This window comes from Dipodomys merriami, unplaced genomic scaffold, assembly GCF_024711535.1.
Source record: "Dipodomys merriami isolate MVZ:Mamm:240054 unplaced genomic scaffold, mDipMer1.0.p SCAF_24, whole genome shotgun sequence".
NCBI lineage: Eukaryota > Metazoa > Chordata > Mammalia > Rodentia > Heteromyidae > Dipodomys > Dipodomys merriami.
Genome location: NW_027203826.1, coordinates 15,254,951 through 15,276,575, shown reverse-complemented (window position 1 = coordinate 15,276,575; position 21,625 = coordinate 15,254,951). Strand labels below are relative to the sequence as shown.

At 38.2% G+C, this 21,625-nt stretch overlaps 1 protein-coding gene across 1 annotated transcript; it reads right to left on the bottom strand.

Annotated features, from left to right (window-relative positions):
* Nucleotides 1–2,462: 2,462 nt before the first annotated feature.
* LOC138835755 (myelin-oligodendrocyte glycoprotein-like) lies at nt 2,463–16,568 on the bottom strand. Its single transcript, XM_070034274.1, has 5 exons — nt 16,550–16,568; nt 14,233–14,410; nt 10,084–10,431; nt 6,192–6,308; nt 2,463–2,636 (listed from the first exon to the last, which is right to left on the bottom strand). The coding sequence occupies exons 2-5, from the start codon at nt 14,297–14,299 to the stop codon at nt 2,596–2,598; spliced, it is 573 nt and encodes a 190-aa protein (XP_069890375.1). The 5' UTR covers nt 14,300–14,410; nt 16,550–16,568; the 3' UTR covers nt 2,463–2,595.
* Between the last annotated feature and the right edge of the window lie 5,057 nt (nt 16,569–21,625).

The following is a 21,625-nucleotide window of genomic DNA, read 5'->3' as shown; positions in this document are numbered from 1 at the left end:
AAGCAGACACTCTGAAAACATTACAGGATGGAATAGGAGAAACCCTAGGTCTCCTTGGCACAGGCTGAAATTTTCTTAATAGAGACCCAGAAACACAACAAATCAAGGAAAGGTTGTACAAATGGGATTGCATGAAATTGCAAAGCTTCTGCATGGTAAAGGACATAGCTAGCAAGATCAATAGAAAGCCCACGGATTGGGAAAAGATCTAGCCATAATACAGACAAGTCTCATACCTGGAACTAAAAAATTAAATCCCCCAACAACGAATCCTCAAAGAAACAACTGCCCAATAAATAAGTGGGCTAAAGACTTAAAGAGAAACTTCTCTGAAGAGGAAAGAAGGATGGCCAATAGACACATGAAGAAATGCTCAACCTCTCTAGCCATAAAAGAAATGCAAATCAAAACAACATTGAGATACCACCTCACCCCAGTTAGAATGGTTATAATCAAGAACTCTAACAACAGATGCTGGAGGGGGTGTGGACAGAAGGGAACCCTACTGCATTGTTGGTGCGAATGTAAACTTCTTCAACCACTTTGGAATGTAGTATGGAGGTTCCTCAAAAGACTCCACATAGAGCTCCCCTTTGACCCAGCAATCCCACTTCTGGGCATTTTACCCGAATGATCACAAACAAGACCATACTAAAGCTACCAGCACAACTATGTTTATTGCAGCATTATTTACCATAGCTAAGATATGGAACTAACCCAGATGACCCTCAGTAGATGAATGGATCAAGAAAATGTGGTATATATACATAATGGAATTCTATGCCTTCATCAAAAAGAATGACATTGCCCCATTTGTTAGGAAATGAAAAGACTTGGAAAAAATCATATTAAGTGAAGTAATCCAGGCCCAAAGAAACATAGGTCCCATGGTTTCCCTTATTTGCAAAAACTAGTATATTTCTGAGACAAGCAGAAACAATCAGATAAGTTGATGGTAGGCAAAATGAACCCCAAGATAAGGACTCAAATGGTTTATCTTTTTTGCTATTGTTTCTAACATACTTATATTTCTTTGTTGCTTTGTATGTCCCTCCCCCATTGCATAACCCGTTTTCACTGCATTTGGTGTAGGTATAATTTGTGGAGGGGAAGGTGGAACCATTGCAACAATGAGATGTACAAGACATTATATCGATAAACAAACTTTACAACTTTGGTGCGGGGAGGGGCGGGAGATGGGAAGGGATGAGAAGGGATGGGAAGGGGAAACAAAAGAGGAGGCAATAATGCTTGATAAAAAATGTACTCATTATCTTGCCCATGTAATTGTAACCCCTCTGTATGGTATTTTCACAATAAAAAAAGAAAAAAAATGGCCCGAGGATGGAACTACACAGAAGAGTTACTGTACAAATATATGTTTTAATTCATGAGCTGGTCTGGTGATTGGTGTTAGGTTTTTAAAAAGAGGTAGCTGATAAGAACAGCACCACGCACATGGTATTCAGGTAAGGGGTAAGTTTATTAATCGTTCTGGCTGGCACCAGGCCATGTTGGCCCTCCATGCAGCTGGGAAAGGCCTGGGAAAGAGAGCTGGGAAAGAGAAGAGAGAGCTGGGAAAGAGAAGAAAGAGCTGGGAAAGAGAGAACTGGGAAAAAGAGAGAGCTGGGAAAGAGAGAGAGCTGGGAAAGAGAAATCTAGGGCAAAGAAAGGTGTGGCCACATCAAATTCAGATGTGACCTCTTCCAGGTGTCCCAGTTGCCTAGGTAACGCAGGTGGAGACTTTGCTGCCGGGAGGGTGGAGTCTGCTCGCCATCCAGGAACAGACCTTACAATTGTTAGGACTGAATTTTAGTGAAATCAATGTCATCCCAAATGATATTGAGCTCTAAGCATTCCTTTTGGCAAAGCAATAAGTAGCATTTGATCTTTAGCCTATAGAAGCCCACAACTTATAGTTGAAACAGAGTAACACCTAATCGGTATAAATCATCCTGAGAAAAGTGCAATAGAAATTTGCTGAGGAAAGTAGCTAGCTAATTTCAGGATTTCTAACTCATAAGGAAGAGGAATGAGAAAATTTGCTTTTCTTATTAACAAAAGAGATGAAAGGAATAGAACTAAGCACAGGATGGGTTGTGGGAATGAGCAGTACAAATAATCTAATGAGAGGATATGTGTAGATATAAGATGTTTTGCCGTCAAGTGAATCCAAACACAGTCCTGCCAGGCCCTGGTGGCTCATGCCTGTAATCCTAGCTACTCAGGAGGCTGAGATCTAATGATCATGGTTCAAATCCAGCCCAGGCAGTAAAATCTGAGAGACTCTTATCTCCAATAAACATCAGACAATTGGAAGCGGCACTATGGCTCAAGTGGTAGAGCACTCTTGTTGAGCTGAAGAGCTCAGGGACAGCACCCAGATCAAGAGTTCAAGCCCCATGACAAAATACAAACAAAAAGAAAAAAAACCCCACAGTCCTATTGTCCAGCTGCTGTTTCTTTTTATTTCAATATCACAGTGTGATGATTACCACTGGAGGATTTGCTCTGAGCCAGTTCAGCTAAAATGGAAATTGCTCAGGATGGTCAGGAACTTCCTTCTTTGCTGGCATGAATTTCACATGTTTCATATCACCATATAACAAGGTGCGGATGAACATTGTGTTCATCTTCTGTGAAGAAAGGAGGAACATCAGTGACTTTAAGCCTGAAAAAAAAACCTTGAAACTGCTAAGATAGGAGTAAATGCATATAAAAACAAAACAGATGAAATTGAAGCCCCTTTCCAAATATAGAGCCAAAGTAAACATCATTGCAGAGCATTGTATATGACACCATCATACAGAACACCATCTAACCTCTTCATCTGAAACTGAGTACTAATCTCATATCAGAGTTTAACTACACAGCATATAATATTAGAAGGAAATAACCCAAACTGACCACTCAGGAACTATCTTCATCAGTGTTTTCAATCACAGAACATTTCCTCAGCACAGGAACACCATAGGCAGAGTAGAAGTGTGACAGAGGGAGGGAGATACCAAGGAGACACCACCTTACACACAGCACAGAAGCAGGTCAGTTTGTTCACACATTAGGAACTGGCTGTGCAGCAGGGGAGGTAAGAGAGGAAGGAGTTGCTGGTAAAAAGGAAACAAGCAAAAGGGGCCCTGGCAAAAAGAGTTTCAGCATTTGGGAATTAGGGGGCCTGAGATGGAGATGGGAGGATTAAAATGAGAGGGAATTAGGATTCATTTTTAGATTAAGGTTTTGCTGTTAAGAGGTTGTTGCTTACTCTCATTTGTTTTTGAAGGAGAAACAGCAGCACCTGTTTCTTGTTTACGCTGCTGTAAGTGGTGTGATACTCCTGGAAGTCTTGGTGTTTCCAGGGGAGAAGGGAAAGAATAAAAATAACAGGACACCTTTGCAACAATGCTAGTACTGTAGAACCTTGTGGTTTGGGATTTGGAGTGGTTGGGAGAGGGGAGAACTGGTCCTGATTGATGTAGAAACAGGTTTTCAGAACAAGGTGATCAGTGCATCTTTGCTGTGAGTAGCTGAACATTTATTTAGGTTGGTGTAGTGTAAACCATCTATCTCATTTACTTGCTTGGTTCTTGTCTAATACTAGCACCTTATATTCAAATCATATATTTACTTTGTTTTACATATCTCATATAGATCATCGGTGAATACACCCTCAGGATGCTTATATGCCAAACATAAAGTCATTCTTATCACACATTATGCATAGAACATTTACCTGAAAAATCTGAGCTTTATTCTAAGTTACAATCAGGTGGGACATATTCAAGTTAGATGATTGACTGGGAAAGGCACAGGGCATTTTAAAAAATAGCATATGGCATGTAAATGGTGATAATCTGGTTATATATCATCCTTGCCAAAAATATTTTTGGTCTAAAACAAATCACAGGGAAGGAGGAAGAAAGAAGGGAAGAGGAAAGAGAAAGAGAGAGAGAGACAGAGACAGAGACAGAGACAGAGAAACAGTGACAGACAGAGAGACAGAGACAGAGACAGAGACAGAGAGAGAGTTTTGTGAGGATATAGGCTAGATTTTCAGTGAAGAATAAGAAAATATATAGAGAATATATATATATATATATTTTATGAGGTTTCTACAAGGTTTTTTCTGTGATTTTTCTCTAGAAAGAAGAGTTAAAAATTATTTGTTTCTGAGTTTCCAAGAAAGTTGATCTTAGAATTTGTATATGATTTGTAGAGTACCAGTTAACACTTTGCTAGGTGGCTGCTGTTTAGGTCCCAATGAATGAAATAGAAGCTTGCCTTAGAGTTCCCCAAGGGATGCCACCAGCTTTGCAGAAGCTGGTTGCCACCAAGGCTTGGGTTTGTTATTATGGCATTCCTCAGTCCACTGAAAATATTTGTGACTTTTTTTTTAATCAAAATCTACTGACTACCTACTTCAGTCAAGGTGCGATTTTCTGTTCTGAAGACCTTGTAATGAGAAATGCATTCTCTCTTTCGAGTGGGGCATCAAGAATTTGCCTGTCAATTACAGCTTAATGCTAGGACCCTCATGCTAATGAGACTTCATACCCTTCTATAGACTTTGACACTGTTTTGTTTTTATTATTATTTTACTTAGCTTAAAATTCTATTTTTAAAGGAATGCTTTTATTTTATTAACAAAGTCAAGTGAGTGTTTTTTTCCCAAGCAGAAAGCATCAGTAATCTTGCAAATGGTGTAATACGTGAATCTGGATAAAGACCTATAGAATTTACTATGATGTCTAGGGTAAAAGAATCTGCATCAAAAGCTATGAAATAGTGCTTTTGATATTGCTCTTTTCTTTTGTTTAAGGAATATCTCATACACTTTGTGAGCATGAAACAGCTCTATCAAAGGCAAGAAGGGGGACACAAGTTGTTAAGCAGCTTCCTCATTGGTAGAGGAAATGGTCACACCAGAACCATCTCTGCTTCTAACAGTATCATGTTGACAACTTTAGGACACACTCATCTTGATTACAGCTTTTTTTTTTGTAAAAACATGGCACACTTCTTCCAGTTGGGCATGGAGTCTCAGTGGTGGCACTGTACCCCACTGAACAGACACCATGTCATTTCCATCCCTCTAGGATGGAATAGACAGAGATGGCTCTCTATTAAGAAGTCCATGGGAATTTACTACATATGGGTATCCTTAGAATCTCTCACTGTAATTCTTTCTCTTAAAGTCAGGTAGACTCTGACCAATTATCCCTGGGCAGGTAGTTTAGGCAGCTTCTGGCCAAAGCTCTTCACTTGGGCCTGTTTTCATTCCAAGTAAGGCAGCCAAAAGTATGAAGCGCCAATCAATATACCATAAGATCAAGTCAATAGAAGAAATTAATTATAAAACATGAGAGTTTCTGTGAAAAATAGGTACCATATGATATTCAACCTATAGACCAAGAGAAAACAGATCTCATTTTTGAATTATCCTATAAATCTGGAAAAAAATAATAAACAGCAACTACAAAGAAAGAGAAAATAAAAAGAAGAATCATTCTTCTATTCAATTGATACTTGTGTGTCATTCTCTTCATCCTAGTTGGGCACTGAGCAAGCCACAGATAAAAGCAGCAAAGAAAGATGCATGCCTCTTCTAGTCACAGGCACAGAGCACCATGCAATGTCATGGTGAGGGGTGCCTGGCTGTGGGATCTGGGCAGCATTCAGAGCAAAATTAAATGGTTCACCTAGTTCCCAGAGGGATGCAGAGATAATCTAGAAATGACCAAGAAAAAGTAGATTCCATGAAGAGGGGAAAGTAAATACAAAAGCCTAGAAGTAGATGGTCCCCAGTGATTCATGCTTGTAATCCTAGCTACCAAGGAGGCTGAGATCAGGGTACATCATGTTTCAATTCCAGCTTGGGCATCAGGTCCACAAGAGGCTATTTCCAAAATAACCAGAAAAAGACAGATGGGAGGTATGACTCAATGGCAGAGTGCCAGACAAACAAGTAGACCAAGTATGAAGCTGAGTTTAAACCGCCATACCAGAAAACAAAGAAAAAAACAAAGAAGACTAAACACAACACTAAGATTGTTCAGAGAGAACAATTCTTCCTCTTCAGGATTTTTCTACTTAATTTTAAATATGAAATATCCCTAATCCCATTCCTGACTAGTGTGTAAAGAGAATTGAATGAGCTCTATACAAATGAAATCCACCCCACTCATCCCGCTTACCTTTGACTAGATTACTGCAAGCATAGAAAATACAGGTAGTTATCAAGAAGATATCAAGGAAAATCATAAACATAGCCAGTCTCACTGTCCAGGAACTGATGCTCAAGTCTAAGGCATCTGAAAAACATGAATTATTTCTCGTGAGACCCAGCCTGATATTAGAAGGTTTGGCTGCTGCTACTGATTCTTGCCTGACTCTCCCACATAGACATTAACAGATAAGCAGAGACTCTACCTCCCTGGCCCTAGCCTTCCTGGTTTGTACTCCTCCAAGAAAGCCAAGCCTTCTGACCCATTTTATTTCCATTTTGTCAAGGACTTAAGCATGGAACAGCAGTGTGTCATCTTCAAAACTGTAGAGGAGGAAAGGGAAGGAGGGAGTGTAGTCAAAAATTCAATGCATAGCCTATAAAATTAAGAAAAGTGAGGGAGGAGGGAGTTTGGGTATGAGAGGTGAGAATACTGAAAGGAATGACATTGATAAAGACACATTGAATTCATAAAATGCTTTTTTTTTTTTTTGTCAGTCATGGGGGCTGAACTCTAGGCCTGGGTGCTGTCTCTCAGCTCTTCAGCTCAAGGCTAGCACCCTACCACTTAAGCCATAGCACTTCTGGCTTTTTTCTGCTTATGTGGTACTGAGGAATCAAACCCAGGGCCTCGTGTATGCAAGGCAAGCGCTCTACCACTAAGCAAACTTCCTAGCCCCCATAAAATTCTTTTTTGAAATTAAATTTAGTTTTTTTCCACTTGAGCCACAGCACCACTTTTGATTTTCTGGTGTTTTATTAGAAATAACTATGCCTCCATCAGAAAGAATGACACTCTCCCATTTGTTAGGAAATGGAAAGATATGGAAAAAAATTATACAATAAGTGAAGTAAGCCAGGTGCAAAGAACCATAGGTCCCATGGTTTCCCTTATTTGCAATAACGAGTATATATCTGAGACAAGCAGAAAAGGTTAGATAAGATGATGTTAAGCAAAATGAACCCCAAGATAAGGACACAAATGGTTTTTTTTCTTTTTTGCTACCGTTTCTAACATATTTATAAGGTACCATGTGATTTTTTTTTTGTTGTTTGTATGTCCCTTTCCCACAGTATAACTCCTGTTTTCACTGTATTTGATGTAGGTATAATTTGGGGAGGGTAAGAGAAAAAAACAAATTGTGTAAATAGGGATACAGGTGGACCCATTGCAACAATAAGATGTACAAGGAGAGGGGGGAGTGTGTAGTTGTGGAGATGGGAGGGAAGGGATGGTAAGGAAAAAACAAAGGAGGAGGCAACAATGCTTGATAAGAAATGTACCCATTACCTTGCTCATGTGATTATAACCCCTGTATATAACTCTGTACAGTATTTTCACAATAAAAAACTTATTTTTTAAAAAAAGAATAGAAACAGCAAAAAAAAAAAAAAAAAAAAAAAGAATCTCACTGACTTTCCTATCCAGGCTAGTTTTGAACTATGATACTCAGATCTTAGCTTCCTAAATAGCTAGGATTATAGGCTTAAACCACCAACGCCTGGCTTATAAAATGCTTTTTGAATGGCAACTCCATTGTACAATTATGTAAAGATGATTTTTTAAGTGTAAAAGAGGCATTAATTATGAAGGATATAGAAAAATCACCAGGTCCAACAACTGCTTTCTTTTTTAATAAGTTTTTTATTCTGAAAATACCATACAGAGGGGTTACGATTACATGAGCAAGGTAATGAGTACATTTCCTATCAAGCATTGCTGCCTCCTCCTTGTTTTTCCCCACCCATTCCTGCCCTCCTATCTCCATGACTACACTCCCCTCAACCACCCCTCCCCCCAACCCCCCCCAATCCGGCTCCTGCCAAAGTTGTAAAGTTCATTTTTGACATAGCATCTTGTACTTCTCATTGTTGCAATGGGTCCACCTGTATCCCTATTTAAACAATTGGTTTTTTCCCTTCCCCTCCCCAAATTATACCAACATCAAATGCAGTGAAATCACGGGTTATACCATGGGGGAGCGACATACAAAGCAACAAAAAAATCACCTTATAAATACTTTAGAAAAAATAGCAAGAAAGAAAAACCACTTGTACTGTGCTCTTCTTTAGCTGGCCTGAGATAACAATTGACTGTAATTAATGCACAGCAATTTGCAGTTCAGTGTAGAGCAAAACATATTGTATTCTATAGCTAAAATCCATGTAGAGCATTGGATACTTGAATATTTCTGTGGGATTGTTATGGAATAGAAACAAGGGTAAGATAAATGAAGGAGAAAATGACCTTAAGAACTAAAGAAGATCAACCTAATTGACAGGCTGCCTTGTTTTTCCCTAACTAGGGGAAAAAATTCAGGGAGTTTCAGGCTTTCACTGAGTTTTCTCAGAGAATGCATCTCCTCTGGAATCTCCCGCAGGAGGGGGAAAGAAGATTAAAGAATGTTATGGGAACCCACACAGCTGGAAAACCACAGAAATTTGAGATCGCCTGATAGACAAGATCAAGACTCAATCTAAGAAGCTGCATTCTAAGACGGACACAAATGAGGTAAGGTTCCTACTGTGGTGAGGTTCCAATTATCACTGAGCATGAGTCACAGGTCCAGGTAGATCTGCTCTGGGGATACCACTTGGGATCCAATAAACCAGCCAGGGGAAACCTTCCTCTCCGAGACTCTGCTGAGATCTATTGGGTCATTTATAAAATTTCTAATTGACCTGAATCATGAAATGGTAACCTCTCTGTACAACATCTTAATAATGACAATAAATCTATATTTAAAAATGATATCAAATGATTTACAAGATTTAAGATATAAAACAAAAAAATCTAGTTGGTAGTAATTATCAGAGTTGTTTAAAATTTACCAGCAATTTACTTTTCAGCAGACTAGAGTATTGGAAAGGATCTTGTCAGTGCTGACCATTTATTGGGTAAATGTGGTACTAAGGACGTCCAAGGTCTATGCAGAGTGTCTGTGATGGATGAGGACTAGTCTCCGTACTAGTTGCCATTGAGAGAGAGGCATAGATGATCGTCCCCACATCATAAGGAACAGGAAGGAGCATCTCCTGACTTTTAGTCATTATTTGTACTAGAAATGGACTGGGTTGGTTTCATCTAAGTGGCATTTAAGGAGGAACATACAGAAACTCTTCTGTGAATGTAGAATATTGCCCTATGATATTTATAGAGAGCAGCTGATTCAAGCTAAGTTTATGGTTGAGTCACAATCCTACCTTTTATCCATCAGGACGGACACCCCCGCCACCCTGCCCTGCTGTGGGAAATGTCTATGCACAAGTGTGTTCAAGTACAAATCTGTGCAGCTATGTGAATAAAAAAAATGTCATAAAGGGGAGACGGTGTAATGTCACTGGAAAAGTACACTAATATGCAGAAAGTTAGAATTGAGAGTGAGCTAGTCAGACTGTTCCTGTCCCTGTCTAGCTCACATTTGGAAATAAGAATGGCATTAGTAGACTGGACTGTGTTTCTGGCACTCTGTAGTATTGGGACAGATTCTTTGGTAATGACCCTAAACAATCATTTTAAAGAAAGAGAAGAGAGATGAATATATTTCAGTTAACACAAGAAAAAATTTGACTGATTTGATCAAATGAATGGTATTCTGGCATTCCATCTTAGTGTTATGTAGACTTCAGCTACCTTTGTCCATTCACACTGAGTATAAGTACTAACTGGAAACAAACACAGTATTAATTTTCCAGAAAGTGTTCGTTTCAGGGGGAGGGAAAGCGGGTGAAAAACAAGGGAGGAGGTAACAATGTTTGACAAGAAATGTACTCTTACAAATGTAACTATAACCCCTCTGTACATCACCTTGACAATAAAATTAAATTAAAAGAAAAAGAAAATACTCATGTCTCAGACTTACTTTTAACAAGCAGTTTAACCCTGGCTCCTTCAAAGTATGTGGAGCTTACAAAGTCGCATGTGTAAATCCCTCCATCTGAAGGATGGATGGAATCGATCTTCAGAAGCACATGTCCATTGGTGATATTCTCCACCAGCAACTCTGTCCTCTTGCGGTACTCTGGTGCCTGCCCCTCTGTGTAGTCCTTACCATTCCTAAAAGCATACACAAAGCCTGACCGACCAATACGATACCATGTTATATTCATGCTGCTAGCATCCATGGATGAGCTGAGGTAGCAAGGCAGAAAAGCCTTTTCTCCAACCAAGGCAATGACTGGTAATTGTGGTCCTCTCACATCAAATTGTCCTGTAAGTGATTAAGCAAAGGACAGGGTCATTGCTGAGTATGTAACAGGCCTGATTTTGACTGTCTGATGAGTGAGGAAGTAGAATAGGTTTATTTTCACAAAGGGTTGTTGTCAGTGAGTGAGAAGTTCTAAAACAAGAATGCCCAAATACATTTTTGCATAGGAGTTAATAGCAACAGATATAACCAATGTATACCAGTCATGTCATCTAGACACAGTTGAAAATCAAGTTCATATAAATCACTTTAAGTCTCTTAACAATTCTATATTTTGTGGAGTATTGTCTTCATTTCTTCAGTTTACAGATAAGAAAATTAAGTCTGTGAGTGATTGACTATCTTGTCCTGTTATCTGTACTTAGGAAAGCATTATGTAAGAGTTGGGATATAATTCACCAAATGTTTCTTTGCTTTAAACCACAGTAAAATATGAATGCACTAAAAATAATGTTTCATGCTAAGAAAAAACTGAATGTCATAGTACTTTCTCAGTGTAAAGAAAGAATGTAAAAAAATAAATAAATAAAGTAGGTATTTTACAAATATACAAAAGACTATATCAGAACTCAGTTATAAAATAAGAAATGCAGATTTGGCATCCCTAATCTAAATATCTGAAATTCAAAATGTTTCAAGACCCCAAACTTTGTGTGGACTGATACGAGGCTACAAGTGCAAAATGCCACACATGACTTCATATTGTGAGTCAGAGGAAAAATGAAGGTACAGAGAAATATGGAAGATATTTCATCTTTAAGAAAAGGCTCAGGGAAAACATAAAGTTCTGTCTAAAGATATTTCTTACATATAGATAAATATTTCAAGATTTGAAAAGGCATAATACCCAAAACATAAAATAATTGTTTTGGAAAATGGATACTCAATCTTTGAAAACCTAAAGAAAACCACTGAGTTTTGCATCGAAAAAATGAAAAGAGATTGATCCTTTCATCTTATTTCTTGGGATATTTGCTTGAGATTTTCTCTGTTAAGAATGCTCATAGTGGGCTGGGAAGGTGGCTCAAAGGTAAATTGTTTGCCTTGCATGCATGAGGCCCTGGGTTCAATTCCTCAGCACCACATAAGCAAAAAGCAAAAAGCCGCAAGTGGCACTGTGGCTCAAGTGGTAGAGCACTAGCCTTGAGCTGAAGAGCTGAGGGACAGCGCCTAGACCCAGAGTTCAGGCCCCATAATTGACAAAAAATGCTCATATTTCACTCTTGCATTGGTATTTTCCATTTAAATGAAGCACTTATGTTTACGTGTGTTGTCTGGGATGCACATCTCTTCTTATGAGGAACAATTCCTATGCTAGAAATTGCTCATCGTATCAGCTCTAACATCTCTTTTGGCAGTTCTGGGTGCTTGGTAAGAATTCTAGCACTTAAATCTTCTCCCCAGCCTTTTTTGCTTTAGTTATTTTTTTCAGAGAAAATTCAGATTCTGATTCAGTCTGGAATAACAGAATTATGGAATTGCATCCAAGTCTTTTATGTTTTCATATGGAAGTACAAAGACAATAAAATAAAAAGAGAAAAGCAAAAGAACTGAAGCCACGGGAAGATCTTGGGGTCCCAGAGCCCTGAGTGCACGTGTTATTCTGTTATGGAGCACCTTATGGCACAGGCTGTTACCTGGGCTCAGATTTAGACAGGTGCATAGGATATAGTGCAAGATTAATCCCATACAAAGTCACTGAATATATCATTTTAATGCGTAATTGTTTATAAATCATCCATGTGGGGTTGAAGAAGGTGGATGAAGGAGTGACATCAAACAAGATGCATTGTAATCCTAAACTGAGGTTCAGAATAGTTCCTTTGGACAACTACTTAAAGATAATAAAGTTTGGTATTGTTATTCCTCCAACACCATTCTGCCTGATAATCATTGTCTTTGCTATTTGGGGTCTTTTGTTGTTCCATATGAATTTTTGGATTGCTTTCTCCATATCATTAAAGAATCATGATGGGATTTTGATAGGTATTGCATTGAATTTAGAGATTGCTTTGGGCAGCATTGCCAGACAATTCTTTCCATTTCCTTAAGTTTTCTTCAATTTCTGCACATACAAGGACATAGTCCATAAGCTAAGAAGACTGCTTCCAGATTACATCAGACTTCCACATTACATCAGACAATGGCCTAATACCCAGAATACACAGAGAACTTTAAAAATTAACTCCTCAAAAACTCAACAATCCAATTAATAAATGGGCTAATGAACTGTAGGATCTTCTGAGAAGAAGTGAAAATGTCCTCAGAGAAGTGAAAATGTCCAACAGACACTTGAAGAAATGCTCAACATATCTGCCCATAAAGAGAATGAAAATCAAAACAACATCAAGATTCCACTTCACCTCAGTTAAAAATGGCCATTATCAGGGAAACAAACAAAACAGGTGACCCTATCCACTGTTTAGGGGCATAAGCTTGTTCAACCACTGTGGAAAGCAATGTGAAAGTTCCTTAAAAAATTAAACATAGAGCTACCATATGATTCACTCCTGGGCCTTAATCCAACAGATCACAAACTAGCACAAACATGTTTACTGCAGCACTATCCACCATAGCCAACATATGGAATCAGCCCTGATGCCCCTGAATGGATGAATGGATCAAAAAATGTGGTGTATCTACACAATGGAATTTTACTCATCCATGAAAAAGAATGATACTGTGGTCCATTTGTAAAGAAATGTAAAGATCTGGAAAAAGTTATACTGAGTGCAGTGAGTCAGGTGCAGAGAGAAAAAGGATGTATGTTTTCCCTTACATATGGAAGCTAGAATTAGCTTATAAGCTAGCTTTGTATATGTTGGGTGGTATACAAGTGAACACAAATGTACTAACTGAAATAGGATAGATTCAAGGGAGACTTCAAGTAGTGTAATTCCTAAGAAAAACAAAGTCAAACTTCAGAAAAATGAAATATCAGGAAGTGAGTAATTGAAAGGGATGGGGTAAGGTTAAGGAGAAAAGAGTAGATGAATGAAGAAGACAAGAGGGGGAAAATGGAGTGAAGAATCCAATGTATATCCTACAAAATTAAGAAAAGTGAGGGAAGTAGTAGGTGGGTAAGGAAATGTATGAGAATGTTGAAAGAGGTCACATTGATCAAGATATGTTGTATTAATAAATTGCTTTGCTAAATGGCAATTTCTATGTACAATTATGTAAGGATAATAAAAAATGACACTAACAATATGATTTAAAAATACTTGAAAATTGAGTGTTAGAAGAAAATTTGGAATAAAGGACGGTCTATAAGATAGCAATATGATAATATCTACTGTTTATTGAGTACTTATAATACTCTAGGCATATTCTATATCATGGTAATTAAACAATAATAAAACAAATACTTTGACATCTTACCCTGCATGATTTAATATATGCAGGCAGGGATTTTTGTGTTTCCTGTTCTTCACTGTGTTTCTCAGGTCTTAGTTTTTTTCATCTGTGAAAGGACTAAGTTGAATTTTATGGCACTTGAAGGGCTGCTTTAAAATGTAGTAATTCTAAACATAAAGGTCATCATTTTCAGATCTGGAATTGTCAAGATGAATAAATCAATCTACCTGCAAAAATGGTCATCACTGGATATTTGAAGTATTTCATCTTCACAAAGAAAAAAAGAGAGGAGAGGGAAGAGAAAGAGAACCTGGGAATAGATAGAGAGATAAAGCCTATGACCTCCAGCTCAGGAAATAGTGAGACTTCTGGGAATTCTGAAGAACAGAAATACTTCTGAGCTAGGCTCCAGTGTGGAGGAAAAGTAGCTGATTCCTCCTTACTCACCTGAGGCTGGCCAGTAAAGCAGGAAGGAGAGCAGGAGGATCCTGATGCTCAGGTACCAGGGCTGCATTCCAGACTCCTGTCTTCCCCTGGACTGTCTCAGTCACAGTTACAAGGTCTGGTCAATATTTGTTCCCGCTCTTCCTAAAACTCTTATTCAATCTTTTCTGATATTAAAGACCTAGGATAAAAAAAAAGAAAAAAGGCAGAAATATTCACCAGCACTTCTGGTTACATGGAGAAACAAATACCTCATAGTACAAAGAAAAACTGACCCTAAATTATCTGTATTTTTAAAAATTTTAGTTCATATTATGATTCCATTCTGCCAGTGATCAAACACAGCATCTTTTATACATACAAGATGGGCAAACTGCATTCTCTTTACTCAGATTTTAGTAAAGTGTCATGCAAAAGTGAACAAATTTGACCACAAAAGTACTTAAACCACATTTATTTTAAAATAATTGGATAATTTTGTTATTCTGTCCTCACAAAGAAAGGTGTGTGTGTGTGTGTGTGTGTGTGTGTGTGTGTGTGTGTGTGTGTGTGTGTGTTTGTGCATGTGCATGTGTGCACGTGTATACCAGTACTAGGGTTTGAACTCAGAGGAAGGATGATCTCTCTTAGCATTTTTATTCTCTATCTCTTAAATGACAGATCCATTTCTGAAACGTTTATTTTATTTTCTCAGTTACAATTGTATACGCTTCATTTACTCTTCTCTGTGTAGAAACATGTAGCAACTTTAAGTGACTGTGACATTACATTATTAGTCATTAGGAAAATACAACATAAAGTCATATGGAAAATACTACATGCTTGTTAGAATAGGGCAGATTAAAAAAAGAAGGAAAAAGAAAAGCCCATTTCCCATCGTAGGAATATTAAGGGATTGATTGACATCTTAGCAATTGGAATGCAAGAAAAGTGCACAATAGACAAGCAAATTTGACAGCTTCTAAACATTCCCTTACTCTGGACCCAAAGAGGAGAAATAATTAATCTCCATGTAAAAAGTTTATAAATACATGTTCTTAACAGATCAGAATTTAAAAGCATTTAAGATGTCATTTTTCAGTAAAGATATTTGATTATTACTCCATTATTCCATGAAAAGAATATGTAGACATAGATAGACATATACTTCAGAGTCAAGAGAGCCAGTTTCCAGTGGTTGCAGATTGTACAATTCCATTTGCATGGAACACTATGAAAAGAAACCTGACTGACCCAGAAGGGTGTAAAGATGTAAAAGGAGGTGGGGTGGAGGTGGGGGTGGGTGGAAGGGGAAGCATGAAACAGAAAGAAAGCCAGACACAGCACTAGGGGCTGTTCAAGAAGTTGCAATTGTTCTTTGTCGAAGGCCATTGTGCAATTCTATATACGTGTGTCAAATTTCACAATTTTATAAAAACAGAAAGATCCCACTTTCTGAGTGTAAATTCACAAAAATTACTGGTAAAAACATTTTATTTTTTAATTTTAAATGTTTTTATCGTAAAAATTGTGTACAGAGGAGTTACAGTTGCGTGAGTAAGGTAATGAGTACATTTCCTATCGAGCATTGTCACCTCCTCCTTTGTTTTTCCCCTACCATTCCTTCCCTCCCCACCTCCCTATCTCCCCCCTCCCCATCCTCCCAACTTCCTCTTCCCCCTTTCCTACCCTTATCTCCCTCCTCCCCCCCAAGTTGTAAAGTTCATTTTCAACATAGTGTCTTGTACATCTTATTGTTACAATGGGTCATCCTGTGTCCTTGTTTCAGCATTTTGTTAGTTCTCTTCCCCTCCCCAAGACAGAAAAATGTATATACAAGATGCAGGGCACCGATATCAAATACAGTGAAAATGTGGGTTGTATCATGGGGGAAGAAAATACAAGAGAAACAAAAAAATCACATAGTACATTTTAAATACATTAAAAACAATAGCAAGAAAGAAAAAACAAGTTGTGTCCCTATCTTGGGGTTCATTAAAAAAAACATTTTAGAACTTGAGCAAAGTACAACGTACTTAGAACCCTATGTACTATCAATGAAACCTCATGTGCTATTAAAATACACTAATTAAAACGAACTTTTTGATATACTTAAAATCTGATGTCAAAATTAACAAAAGATAGTTATAAAACAAAAATTCTAAGCACTATTCAAGAATAAATTCATGAGACTAGCTTTCTTCTCTCCTTGCTGCAGGAATCCAAGAAGCCTCACACTAAACGTACTGGTCCCGACACACTGTAAATTCTTTCAGTGAGTATTAGAAGGTATCTATGGATTTTGTTACCTATATAGTCAAAAAGCACAAGTGCTACTTACCCACACGAGAAAGGTAAGCAGGCTGCCAGGCAGGGCCACTAAAGTAAGTGGGTGGAGGAGGGTGGTAGCCTGAGCTGCAGGGAGCTGTTTGGGCGGGTCAAGTTAGGGGAGGTGTCTAGGTAGACCCCTGGGGATTGGCTAATTTGAATAAATTCCTAGTCAAGAAGAAACTGCCCAGGCATGGTATCTGGTGGCAGAGAGCTAGGGTGGATACAGAGGTCCTGAATAGGAATCTGATAAAGAGAGTAGCTAGGGCCTGGACATTATCAACTTCCCTTAAAAACAAGAACTGCCTTGCTACCAGCCAAAGCCTCAAAGTAAAGTACAAACAGCCTTCTTCTTTTAAAATGAGGAGCTACAGTATTATTATTCCCTTAATGTTTTGCAGTAGATGTTTTTAATTTTTTATTGTAAAAATACTGTACAGAGTGGTTACAGTTACATGAGTAAGGTGATGAGTACATTTCCTATCTAGCATTGTTACCCCCTCCTTTGTTTTTCCTCTACCATCCCTTCCCTCCCCACCTTCCCAATTCTCCCCCCCTCCCCCCCTAAAGTTTGTTTACAACATAGTGTCTTGTACATCTCTTTGTTACATTGAGCCAACCTGCAGTAGAGTTTTGACCTCATTTTTTGAGATATTTGTGAGGTCTATATCATACAACTGTGTTTCACAGGGTAGAAAGTAGTTGCCCTCTGAATTGAGGGAAACATTTAGTCTAGGAATAAAAATGAGGAATAGGGGTACTAGTTGAAATAGCATTATAAGTTGGTGTCTAAGCAAATCTCTAATTTTGAAGGTACTATAGAGAACACAGATCTGAGATATGGAATAAATCTAGAAATATATTGGTAAAGTGTTATACTGTGCATATGTAGATAGTATTATAGTCAGTTGGATTTTTTGAAATAATATTGTATTCTTAGAACAGCAGATGTAGGTCTGGAAGCAGTTAAATTTTTGGCAGGCTTAAACTCAGAGTTTAGTTATGCATACATGAAGATTGGTGGTGTTGAGGTGTGAACAAGGAGGGGTATCTTGTCTGTGGTTGGAATGGAATAGGTCATGGTACAAAAATAAACAACAAAAAAAACCTGGAATATGTGGCAAGAAGAAGACACAAAATTGAGTAATCATCTCAGAGAGAAAGAAGTAAATGTTTCCCCATGACCTAATTATAATATTCTCTGTTACATTTTTAATGGCACGGATAGGAGTGATCTTTCTCATATGTCCTGCTAATCATGCGAGTATGGCAGTGTATGTTTTGAAGTAGGGTAAAGAGTGTGCCAGGATCAAAGATGAAGAGAATTAACACATTAACATTAAGTAACATCAAAGGAAGAAAATGCCACAGTATTCTGGGTCAAATTCACTAGGTCTATAGAACGTAGATCACTCAGATGAAGTTTTAGGGTCTGAAGTGAAGTCATCTTCCACAGAGTTCCTTGGGTTTAGGTGGTTTCTGGTTCTGTCACTCTGTGATACTATAGCAGAGAGGCACAGCACTTGTAAAATTCAAAGGTAAATGTTACACTTAGCAGTTTGATTTGTAAATACTTTGAAATCAGGGACCTTTGTAAGGGCTCACCAAAGATGGTGCTCACATTTGTGACATTGCCTAAATGGATTCAGATACCAGAACTCATGTGACACAGTAAAGAGATAGCTGCTCTAAACACCTTTAAAAATCCAAGGTTTGTCCTTAGGTTGGTGAGAAAGAAACAATATTAATAGTTTATGCACAAACAAGCCCAACTCCAGAATGGACAGGTCCTGATTCATGGGACAGTATATGGTTTATGGAGCTCAGATGTACATGACCCTATGATCTGATCTGATGGATGAAGATTCAGTCAAAGACTCAAAAGGTTATGGGGATACATTAAAGATGCTTCTGTGAAAAAGTCTATGTATGCAAAGAAGAAGTACAGGAAAATATATGAAGTAGAGGTGACAGGATTTCTAGATTTGGAGTGAGGGAAGAGGAGGCCAAAGGACTTCATATTCATGGAGATTAAGTCTTGGGCCACAGAAGTTACCTTCTGAGGGACCATTTGTCATTCTACATATCAAATAGTTATAGTTCTTGTTGCTGTTGTTGTTGTTGAATAGTGTATAATTAAACCAGCTGTCTGAGATCTAACAGGGAAAGTTCTTCTGAAAGCCATTTGAAAGAACTCAATGTATTTTTTTAATGTGTGTTTTAGCAACTGTCAGACATACAAGCAGCTGTGAAAGGGCTGAGGAGCACTGTAGCAAGGTATTGTATGGTAGCCTTTGAAATTGTGGAGACAAAAATGATTTTGATTTATCTGTCAGATAAGAGCTCCCCAGATGCCAATGACCAGGTCTTATTTCCCTTAACATACTTGAAATGGTGAAAATGATACTGTATGTGTGTGTGTGTGTGCACAGCACACACACGCACTGTTGTATGAGTGTGTATGCTAGGGATCAGGCCCAGGGCTTTGCACATGCTAAAAACACATGCTAACACTGACTGACATTCCATTGATCTATTTTTTCAGTAAAAGTCTTATTACACTATAGTTTGTGAATATTTTTAAGGATATGAATTTTTGGACTGCAGAAATTCATTTTAATTTGCTTTAGTTCTTCAAGTTCTTTCATCTTTCTATTGGATTAGAAGCTAGGGATTATTTTTAAATGTTTTTATTGTAAAAATACTGTACAGAGGGGTTACAGTGAAATGAGTACATTTCCTATACCTCCTCCTTTGTTTTTCCCCTACCATCCCTTCTCTCCCCACCTCCCCAACTCCTCCCTCCCCTTCCCTGGATATTGTAAAGTTCATTTTCAACATAGTGTCTTGTGCATCTCATTGTTACAATGTGTCAACCTGTATCCTTTTTTAAGTATTTTGTTATTGTAGGGATTATTTTTAACCTTACTGTAGACAATACCTTATATTTTATCCTTTTTTAATGGGTATTTTCACATTTTCTCTTTAAGTTTCAAAAGTTTGATTAAAACAGTCTAGATGTTGTTGCATTAAAAAAGCTCACTTGTTTATGACATTTTATTGTTCTGGGGGTGAAGATAGAGAAGTAGTCTGACTTGTGAGCATGTAATAAGAACATAGTGGTACCATACAGGCTTACCACAGCTAGCCTTCATCAGTAATCCTCAAAATGGAGGGCTCATAATTTGCATGCAGTTACATCTGTTTCATTCCAGGCTTAAATTTAAAAGTAAAGTATTATTCTAGAGGCAAATTAACAGAGCAAACTCAGACACATTTCTAGTTCCCGCTAGCCTCCTTGTATACTCTTGGCACAGAACACATCGTGTCTATGGTTCTTCACACGTTCCTCAAGGGCCATGCTGGGAATTAGACAGGAGGTGACACTGTACAAGACAGCCGGAGACTACACAGCCCTTGAAGGGAGAGCCTCTGGCTGCATAATTCCACACACATTTGATTGCTCCCAGCAATGACATTTACATATAAATAAGTTTACAATCTCCATCATATACACTGAAGTTTAGGGAAATGGCTTGCTGAGTGAAGTCTAGTGACTAATCAAGAATATCTAGCCAAGAACCTGTGGCTCATGGCTGTAATCCTAGCTACTCAGGCATCTGAGATTCGAGGATAACAGTCCAAAGCCAGCCCCTGCAGGAAAGTCCATGAGACTCTTATTTCCAATAGCGGTGCTATGGCTCAAGTGGTAGAGTGCTAGCCTTGAGCTGAAGAGCTCAGGGACAGTGCCCAGGCCCAGAGTTCAAGCCCCATGACTGGCCAAAATAAATAAATAAATAAATAATGATAATAATAATCTCAAGAAAATAAATGAGAAATTGTAATGAGAGAATGCATAACATTTTTACAAGCTATCTGAAGACAAAGACATGTTGTCTGAAACATATAAAACCTTAATTTTAAAAAAGAAGTTATTTTATTTAAACTTACATAGGTTGATGTGACCCTGGGCTTGCCATTCTCCATAGTTGTTGCAGCCCAGAACAATAAATAAATAAAATAAGTTAAATAAAACAACAACAGAACTAGGGCTATGAAGCCTTTGGAAAGCTGGCAATTCACAATAGGGTAGTATCTATCTTGACCTCCTTTGACGGGGTCCCAACTGAGGGTTGAAGTCCTTTGCAGATTAAAAACAAATCTACCCCAGGCTTTTCCAGAATCAATAGACTTCTGGTTGTGATTGGGCCATTTTGAGTGGTAAAAACCCCCTTCAAGGATTATTCTGCCTGTCTCTGTGGGTCACAGTACATCTGAGAAGCTCACGGACCATCAGCAGCCCTCTCTTAGGTTTTCATCACAAGGTCCAGCTGGGCTAGATCAGGCTTAGAGGTGGGAGGAGCAGCAGCTGGAGCAGAGTCCTCACGTCATTGCTAATGCCAGGCTGAGTGCCACTCAATCACGCCCATAGCACTGTATCCACATTGTAGTGAGAACTGTGTTTATGTTTTCAGACTCAGAGACAAAGAACACATATTCTCTGTCATATGCAGAAGTTCGGTTTTAAAATATAAATGTATATGAAATATACATTTACATTGAGCCATATGAATATACACATAGTCAAAGGGTTTATACACAGGGATGGGTCCCTATGATATAACCCCTTTTAGCAATTGACAGTTTAAGAAAATGAATACTAGGGAACAGAAATGTGTTCTGTCTGAATGAGGTGGGATTCAAAGGGGAGACAGAGTGGAGGAATGGAGGGAGAAGTGGTAGACAAATACTATATATACATATATACACACACACACATATATACATATACATATGTACATATGTACATATATGTGTGTGTGTGTGTGTGTGTGTGTGTGTGTGTGTGTGTGTGTGTGTGTTGAAAAGAAACTAGGAAACTTGAGGGGACGGATGAGGTTGGAACAGATTGGGGGGATTGATGAAGGGAGTGACACTGATGCATTGCACACAGAACTGACATGTTGAATTGAAATCACTTTGTACACTTTAAATAGTTTTAATTGATTAAAAAATGGAGGTGGAGGGAGAACTGTTCAGGTTTGAAAACATCTCCTCCACAGAGCCTGGGCTTTTTCTCTCCAAGGAC